The 8,792-nt window shown below is 59.5% G+C and overlaps 1 protein-coding gene across 1 annotated transcript; it reads right to left on the bottom strand.

Annotated features, from left to right (window-relative positions):
* Positions 1-2,083: 2,083 nt before the first annotated feature.
* Positions 2,084-8,554, bottom strand: SMO (smoothened, frizzled class receptor). The gene is made up of 12 exons (XM_063153606.1): positions 8,305-8,554; positions 6,762-6,967; positions 6,027-6,236; positions 5,748-5,920; positions 5,376-5,595; positions 5,164-5,287; positions 4,992-5,084; positions 4,685-4,793; positions 4,340-4,525; positions 3,909-4,057; positions 3,690-3,824; positions 2,084-3,491 (listed from the first exon to the last, which is right to left on the bottom strand). The coding sequence occupies exons 1-12, from the start codon at positions 8,552-8,554 to the stop codon at positions 2,989-2,991; spliced, it is 2,358 nt and encodes a 785-aa protein (XP_063009676.1). The 3' UTR covers positions 2,084-2,988.
* Between the last annotated feature and the right edge of the window lie 238 nt (positions 8,555-8,792).

Raw genomic sequence — 8,792 nt, 5'->3', positions numbered from 1 at the left:
AATCCTGACCCTGAGCCCACCTGGCTCAGCATGGGATCTTCCTCACCTTTTAAAGGATATTCCCAAAATCAGGAGATTGGCAGGGACGGTGTTTTCCTGCCCTGTGCTGCTGCCAGCGCCCCCAAAACTCCTCCTGCTGAATGTCCATAAATCCCAGGGCTGATGCCTTGAGAATCAGACCTGGAGCAGAGGCTGGGCAGAGTTCCAGAATGAAGCAGGGATTTATGGAAAGGATCCATGGCTGCACCTTGGGCAGCAGCAGAGCCCAGCCAGGGCTGCACCCAAGATGAACCAAAACAGCCCCAAAATGCACGAGCGCTGCCGGGGTCTGTCCCTGGGATCAGCTCTGCTCCATTTGCACCTTGCAGTTCATTGTCCCATTGCAGCTTTAGCCCAGGCAGTCCCACCCTGCTTGTTTTTCTCTCTCCAGCCCACGGGGTTTGTGCTCCTGGGCTGAGATTTGGGGCATTTGTCCTTGGTGCCCAGCTGGAGCAGCAATTGTTTTGTCTCCCTGCTCTGTGCACACAGCTCACCATCCCTGAATGTGAACCCAGCCCCACACACTAAAGCAGCTCAGAATGGGAAAAATACAAAATCCAAACCCTGAGGCAGCAGGGAGAGCACAGAGAGGTTATCCCAGGGATCCAGGCCGTGCCTGGTGATTTAGCTGGGAAAACAACGGGTATCAGGAGAGGAGGGAGAGGCTGTTTGGGCAGGGAGGCTCCAACAATTGAGGCTCTGTGAGGTGCAGGCAGCTCAGGGCTGGCTCCTTCCCCTGCTCCTGACACCAGCTTGGATTGGCTTTGCCTGGAAATCCGGGAGAAAACAGCCTTGGAAAAGCAAAATTCCTCTCCTTGAGAGCTGTGGCTGGTGCAGATCCACAGCAGAGTTTGGTGTCTCCCACAAACAGAATCGAGGTAGAACAGGAGGAAAAACCTGCATTTTCCAGGTTGTTTTCTGTTCCAACTGAGATTTCGTCCTTTTAATTCCACCAGATGGGTGGAAAATGCCAATTTCTCCCTGGGGATCAGTGGTTCAGTGAATCCACAGGGAGTATCACCCAAATTTCCTGAAATTCCCCCGTTTTTCCCCAGAGAAACCTCTGCGGGTGCTGGGAGATGTGTGACCCTCTGTGCTTCGCCCTCCTGCACCTCCCATGGGAGTGCTGGAGCTTTTCCCTAAGGATATTTCAGGGGAATTTGCTGGATTTTGGCAAACTGGGGCTGTTTTCTTCCTTCAAAATTTTCTCCCCCTGCACCAAATCAAGGTGAGGTTTTTTGGGAGGGGATGTGAGGTTGTCAGCACATCTCCTGCTGCTTCCGAAGTTAAAATAATGTGAGTTTTTCGGTTTCAAACAGCAAATAGTTTTGTTAGAACTGGGGTTTTAACTAAGAAAGCCACAAAATAAAATATATAAAAAGAAAAAACCCAGAAAAGGGAGATAAAGAGAAATATTTTGTTTCATCCTGGACAATCCAGCTTTGACTCTGTAGCAGGGTCAGCCCAAAAAAAATAACAAACCCTGAAAAATGCAATTTTCACTGACCAATTCCAGCTAAATTTCAGGGTCTGGTTTGCAGGATAACCAAACCCTGCAGCTGCATGGCTTTCAAGCAAAATAAAAAAAGGATCTTTTCCAAAAGCAGCATTTTTCTCCCCCAAAAAAGCACCAGCACCGTGGGAAGCTTCAGATGCCTCAGTGGGACCCTACCCAGGAACACCCCAAAATTTGGGTAGCCCCACATTTTGGGGGTTTGGGGGATATTTTAGCCCGTGATGCCACCTGCTGGCAAAGGCCCCATTTGTCCCCAGAATTGCCCAGTTGTCCCCAAAAGTGTCCCCCACGGCCCCCGAGGGCATTTCCAGCCCCTCAGAGCTCCATCCTGCAGGTGGAACAGGGGACTCAAAGCACTTTAAAGCAGTTTTTAATGTGCTTTAAAGCAGTTTGAAACATTTTAAGGTGCTTTAAAGCCATTTGAAACACTTTAAAGCAAGAGGGTTTTTAGGAGAAAGGACAACTCCCCCCCCGCCCCCCAATGTTTTCCCGCACGGATCCCTCCCCAACAGAGCCCAGAGCAGCCACTGGGATTGAAAATCTGTAAATTTAATACTGATACAGGAGGGTTTTTCCTTTACACAGCAAAAATGAACCCGTGGAGGTCACTGGGATAGCAAAAAAAAAAAAAAAAAAGTAAAAAAAAAAAAGCCAGGAGCCTACCAGGACTTAATAAAAATAAGGAAAATCCAAACACCAGCAGGGACTGGAGCCCTCCTTCCCCAGGGCTCCGCTGGCTTTGCTGTGACTTGATTTTTATTTCTTTTATCCTAAAAAAAATAATTAAAAAAAGCTTTGCTCTGGGGGTTGCTGACCCTGATTCACCTCGGGCACCCCGAGGTTTCTGGAGTTATTTTTTTGCTCAGGAGCACCCAGACAGCCCAAGGCGCTTCCTGTCCCATCTCCCTGGTGCTGCCACCCCACCAATCCTGATCTGGGTCTGGCTCAGCTCTCTGGGGAGCTGGAAGGCACTTTGGGGTCACGGAAGGGATTGGGGTGAACCCAAAACAGGCGTGCACACCAGGGATGCTGCTGCTGCTGCTGCCCCTGACTGGGCTCACCCCGAGCAGAGGCACCACGATACAAACGTTAAAAAAATCAGAAATTTTAAAAAATTTGCTATTGGCACAAGTGGGGGTGAGCTCTACGTACCTCTAGCCGTGGGTGGGGCAGGGCTGCCCCAAATCTACCCTGATCTAGGCTGTCCCCAGGTGTCCCCCTGGTCCCTAAATCCCTGTGGGAGCCGGGGCTCGTCCCACTGCCAGCTCCTTTCTCCCGGTGACGCCGGAGGGAATCCCAGAACCTCTCCAGGCTGGGAAGTGCACGGAGACAAATCCTCCAAGGGGAGGAACGGGATGTGCTCAGGTGGGTGGGACATTTGGGATGATCCCCGTGGGGTCGGGTGGGTTTGGTGCCCCCACATCCCTCTGGGATCAGAAGTCCGAGTCGGGCTCCAGCAGCTCCGCGTCCACCAGGTTGGTCCGGGAGTGGATGGGGGCCAGCCCTGCCCGGCAGCCCTGAGTCCTGGGGGCCAGAGGGCCGGCCTGGGGGGGCCACAGGGCGCGCCCGTGGTGGCGCTGGTGGTGCCAGCCCTCGGGCTCGGCGGCGCCGCTCTCGGGGCAGAAGGGGTTGCTGATGACGTGCAGCACGTCGGCCCTGCGCCCGCGCCCGTCCCACGCGCCCCCGGGGAAGGGGGCGTCGGGCTGGACGGCTGGCAGCACGTCGGGGGCAAAGGCCACCAGGCAGGGCTGGGCGGGCAGGCGGGGCAGGCGAGGGACGGAGCTGGGGACGGCGGGGTGCCCCGGGCAGCGCTCGGGGTCCGGGGTCACCTCCTTCTTCTTCTTCCTCCGCTTCTTCTTGCGGCCGCTGCGCTTCTGCAGCTCCGGGGACACGTCGGCCTCCACCACCCACAGGTTGGCCCTCTCCTCTGGTGGCACTGGGGGACGTGGGTGAGGTGGCTGTGAGTGGCCACGTCCCACCTGTGCCCTCCACCACCCCCCCAGCAACCCCTGCCACCCACCTGATCCCAGAGGGATCAATCCCAAACATTCCATCAACCTGAGTACACCATCCCTGCACACCCCCAGCCTGGCTCATGCACCAGACATTCCCCACGAGGTCCCCAAGGACTTGCCAGGTGTCGCCACGGGTGTCACGGAGATGTCCTGGGGCAGGATGGCCCCTCTCCTGGCCACCATCTTGGTGACATGCTGGGCCCACGCCGAGGACACGTCGGCTGATGGCTCGTTGATGTTGAACGCCAATCCGGCTGTAGGGACAGGGGGATCTGGTCAAGGGGGGCTTTGAGGACTCTGGGGGGCTGATGGGGACATCCCCTGCCCCGGGCACGCACCCACGGGGCCGTCGTGGGACACGGTGTGCATGCTGAAGGACAGCTCCTGGCCCGGGTCGCGCAGCAGCTCCTTGCGCTTGGAGAAGGCCTTGGCGATCATCTTGCTCTTCTTGATCCTCTTGGGCTGGTCGTCGCTCTGCCCCGTCAGCCTGGGGACACAGAGGGGACAGGGGTCACAGCTGTCACAGCTGGGGGCACAGGGACCCTCCCCAGCTCCCCCTCCTGCACATGGGGACACCGGACTGGGGAATGGGCTTGGGGATGGAGGTGTCCCACAAACTCCACATGGGAGAGGCCACCCCGTTCCTGAGCTGCTGTGAGCCCACAACCCATCGAGCTGAGGGACAAACATCTGGGAATGTCCTCCCCCATCCCACTGGATGGGGCAGGAAGGGCTCCAGGGAGCTGGGGTGACACCCTCGGGGTCCCACCTGCACCAGGTGCGCTTCCAGATGAGCAGGGTGGCCTTGGTCCAGACCCAGGTGCTCATGGAGACACCGGTGCCGAACATGGCGAAGAGGTTGATCTTCTCCACCAGCAGGCTCGGCCGGTTCTTGATCTCGCAGTCGGGGATGGGCTTGTTGGTCTGCGTGGCGATGGTCACGTTGGCCTCACACCTGTGGGGACACATGGGGACAGTGGCCATAAGGAGCAGGGACAGCCCACAGCGCCCACAGCCCTGCAGGGTGATGTGGTGGCACCGCTCATGGGGGACGTGGGGCTGTCCACGCTGTGGTGCCACCGTGTCCCAGTCACCCTGTCCCTGTCCCACTCACAGGACGTATTCCCGGAAGCTGCGCTCCCACTCGGCCTGGTTGAAGAAGTCATAGAAGTGGCAGCCAAAGGTGATGAAGACAAAGCCAAAGGCCAAGAAGCCAAAAATGCCTGGAAGAGAAAGGGATGAACTCCAGCCAAACTCCAGTGGCACTGAGACAAAGACACTGCACTGGGGCTGTGCCACCACAACCACGACAGCTTTGTCCCCCGCTGCTGCCACCCCGGGAAGGGGCTGTGTGACTTCAAGGGACAAAACGTCCCCGTTCCCACCCGGATTCCCTGGGGAAGTGTGGGTGCAGCCCTCACCCAGGCGCAGCATGGTCTCGTTGATCTTGCTGGCCGCCTTCTCGCTCAGCAGCCCGGGGTGGTTGCTCTTGATGGAGAAGAGTGTCATGACCCCTGCGGGGAGGACAAGGGGGTCAGGGTGTGGGGACACCCACGGTGACCCTGTCCCCTCCCAGAGCAGAGGCACACCTACCCCGGATGAGGAAATAGCCCCCCACGATGAGCACGAGCCCGATGGGGGCCAGCACGAAGCCGGCTCGGTAGCGGTAGTTCTTGTAGCCCACGAAGCAGATGCCACTGACAGAGTCACCGTCCACCTGGCACGTACAGGGACAGGGACAGGAGGGTCAGCTGGCTGCGGTGTCACCCTGAGACACCATCCCCTGATGGTGCTCACCCCGTTACCTGCGCCACGGCCAGGATGGCCACGGTGAGCACGAAGGGGATGGACCAGGTGATGAGGTGGAAGTAGGAGGTCTTGCCCAGCAGCGGCTGGTAGGTGGTGCCCAGGGCCTTGAAGGACGTGTGCCAGGCGTAGGTGAGCATGACAAACCAGATGACACCCGACATCAGTGAGTAGTACACGATGACAAAGATGATGACGCAGGACAGCGTCTCGTTGGAGCTGCGGAGAGGTGAGGCAAGAACGTCACCCACCCCTGTGAGGGGACACGCAGGAGCACGGGGGTCTCACCCTCTGTGCTCCCAGGAGGCCAGCGAACCCCGAGAGCCCTCCTTGGTGTTGGGGACAGCTCTGGGGACAGAGGTGACGCTTACGTGGGCTCGCCCAGCCGCATGGTGCCATCGGCCCGGCACACGATCTCGTCGCGGGCACCGTCCATGAACTGTGCCAGCCAACCAATGCTGCCCACGAAAAAGCAGGCGTTGACGTAGAACAGGATGACGGCGGGGTAGCGGTTGGAGTTCCTCCAGTCAGCGACAAACGTGGCCTGGAGGGGTGGAGAAAGCGACAACTTGGTGCCCACCCTGTTTTGGGGACAGCTCGGTGCCCATCCTGTTTTGGGGACAGCTGCCCAAAAGGAGCCTGGCTCTCACCAGGGTGAAGAAGGTGCAGAAGATGGTGACGGAGCTGAAGGCGGCGATGTAGACGTGCATCTCGCGGTGCTCCTTCTCGGTGAACAGCGGGTTCTGGCACTGGATGCCGCAGCCCTCCACGTCCTCGTACCAGCTCTTGGGGTTGTCCGTCCTCACCAGCGGCGCCTCGCACTGCCCCGAGCTGTTGAACTTGATGTTCTGCACCTCGTTCTGCCACAGGGGAAACCAGGCCGTGAGCAGGAGGAGGAGGAGGAGATAACCCCAAGGCCAAGATGGACATGATGCCCTGTGGAGGGCAGGGGACAGCTGGGTTCCATAGAATCACCAGGGAATCCTGGAATGGTTGGGTGGGAAGGGACCTCAGAGCCCCTCCAGTGCCCCCCCTGCCATGGCAGGGACACCTCCCACTGTCCCAGGCTGCCCCAGCCCCAGTGTCCAGCCTGGCCCTGGGCACTGCCAGGGATGCAGGGGCAGCCCCAGCTGCTCTGGCAATGCCAGCCCAGGCAGGAATTCCTCATTGCCAAGATGCCACCCATGGCTGCCCTCTGGCAGTGGGAGCCATTCCCTGTGTGCTGTCCCTGCAGGCCTTGTCCCCAGTCCCTCTGCAGTTCTCCTGGAGCCCCCTGGAATGTGCTGGGAGCTCTCTCTGGACCCTTCCCTTCTCCAGGCTGAGACACCAGCCCTCCTCTCCTGCAGAGAGTGCCTTTCCCCCCATTCCCCGTGCCCGTGCCGTACCGGGCAGCCCTCGGGGAATCGGTCCGTGGTGCACTTGAGGAAGTCGGGCCAGCCACGCTCACGCTCCACGATGGTGCAGGGTGCCCGCGTGGCCTGGCACAGGGTCTGGCTGGGCAGCTCCACCTGCCCATCCTCGCACTTGGGCATGTACACAGCGCACAGCAGGGGCTGGATGACGTCCCAGCAGCGCGGGGCATTGCGCAGGCCTGCGGGGAGGGGACAGCACCATCACCACCCCCGGCACGGCCACCTCCTGCCGTCCCCACAGCACCCACACAGCGCTGGGACCCCTCTGTGGGACCCTCCAGCTGTCCCCACAGCACCCACACAACACTGGGACCCCTCTGTGGGTCCTCTGGGGCACCGTGCCCATCACCAGGGCTGCCCCTCCACACTGTGCCCACCCCCAGCCCCTGATAAACCATTTTCTACACTGCACCCATCCCCAGCCTCCTGCTGTACCCATCTCTAAGGCCATTCCATCCTGTCCCCCCTGTACACCACACCCTCCCTGTACCCCAATCTCCTGCTCCCCTCCACATTACACGATCTCCACTCCTGTGCTGTACAGTTTCTGTGCTGTGCCCATCCCCAGACATCCACTATACTGCACCTCGTTCTGCTCCTATATATATACTGCTATATATATATACTATACTGCTCCCCTCCATGCTGCTCCGATCTCCAGTCCTTTTTTAACCAGTTTTCTACACTGTACCCATCTCCAATCCCTTTTCAATCAGTTTTCTATACTGTACCCATCTCCAGTCCCTTTTCAATCAGTTTTCCACACTGTACCCAACCTACTGCTACTGTACCCATCCCCTGTACCCACTGGGGTGTTTTCTATGCTGCACCCACCCCTGGGCCTGTGCTATCCCATATTCACCCCCAGTACCCCAATCTACAGCTGCTCTCTGTACTGTGCCCATCTACAATGTTTTGAAACACTTTTCTGTACTGCGCCCATCCCCAGCCTCCCTCTATAAAGTTTTGTATACTGTACCCATGCCCAGGCCCCTGCTAGGCACTTTTCTATACTGTACCCATCCTCAAACCCCCTCTATGAAGTTTTCTATACTGTACCCATCTCCAGCCCCCCTCTACGAAGTTTTCTATACTCTACCCATCTCCAGCCCCCCTCTATGAAGTTTTCTGTACTGTACCCATTCCCAAACTCCTTCTATAAAGCTTTTTATACTGTACCCATCCCCAAACACCCTCTACAAAGTTTTCCATACTTTACCCATCCCCAGCCCCTCTCTATAAAGTTTTCTATACTCTATCCATCCCCAGCCCCCTGCTAGGCACTTTTCTATACCGTACCCATCCACAGCTCCACTCTATTAACTTTTCTACACTTTTCCCATCCCCAAACCCCCTCTACAAAGTTTTCTGTACTCTACCCATCCCCAGCCCCCCCACAATACACGCAAACCCCCCATCCAAAGCTCTCCCCGCCTTCCCCGCTCCCCATCCCCCTCCAGCCCCACGCCGGGCCTCTCCCGCACTCTCCCCGCTCCCGGCGCCGTCCCGTCCGTACCGGACCAGAGCAGCAGCTTCCCGTGCGCCTCCTCCTGCGAGGCGGAGTCGGTGGCCAGCAGCGTGGAGGTGGCGGCGTAGGGCAGCGCGGAGCCCAGGCAGGCGCCGAAGCGGAGCCGCTCGCAGGGCGCGGGGCGGCGGCAGCGCGGGGGCCCGGCCGAGGCGTTGGGGGCGGCGGGGCAGCGCCCGCCCAGGGCCAGCGCCAGGGCCAGCGCCAGCGCCCAGCGCTGCCCGCCGCGGCCCGGCCACATCGCGGCGGCGCTCGGCGGGCTTAGGGCGGCTCGCAGCGGGGCGAGGGGCCCGCCATGGCCCCGCCGCCTTTGTTGGGCTCGCCGGGAGCGAGCGGAGCGGCCCCGCTGCTGCTGCTGCTCCTCCTCCTCCGCCGCCGCCGCCGCCCGCGGCCCGGCCCGGCCCGCGCCCCCCGCCGGGGCGGGCTGAGGGAGGGACCGCGGGGGAAGCGCTGCGGAGGGTAAGAGACGCGATTTGTGA

The sequence above is a fragment of the Melospiza melodia genome, chromosome 4, assembly GCF_035770615.1.
Source record: "Melospiza melodia melodia isolate bMelMel2 chromosome 4, bMelMel2.pri, whole genome shotgun sequence".
In the NCBI taxonomy this organism is placed as follows: Eukaryota; Metazoa; Chordata; class Aves; order Passeriformes; family Passerellidae; genus Melospiza; species Melospiza melodia.
This window is presented reverse-complemented; position numbering and strand designations above follow the sequence as displayed.

What these genes read in the sequence shown, in the direction of transcription:
- SMO (XM_063153606.1), bottom strand. Translation starts at nt 8,554, where the DNA reads ATGTGGCCGGGCCGCGGCGGGCAGCGCTGGGCGCTGGCGCTGGCCCTG. An exon ending in ATGCGGCTGGGCGAGCCCAC is followed by an intron (nt 5,596 to 5,747) that starts GTAAGCGTCACC and finishes ACCTCTCCGCAG; the next exon opens with CTCCAACGAGACGCTGTCCT. An exon ending in GTCCCACGACGGCCCCGTGG is followed by an intron (nt 3,825 to 3,908) that starts GTGCGTGCCCGG and finishes CTGTCCCTACAG; the next exon opens with CCGGATTGGCGTTCAACATC.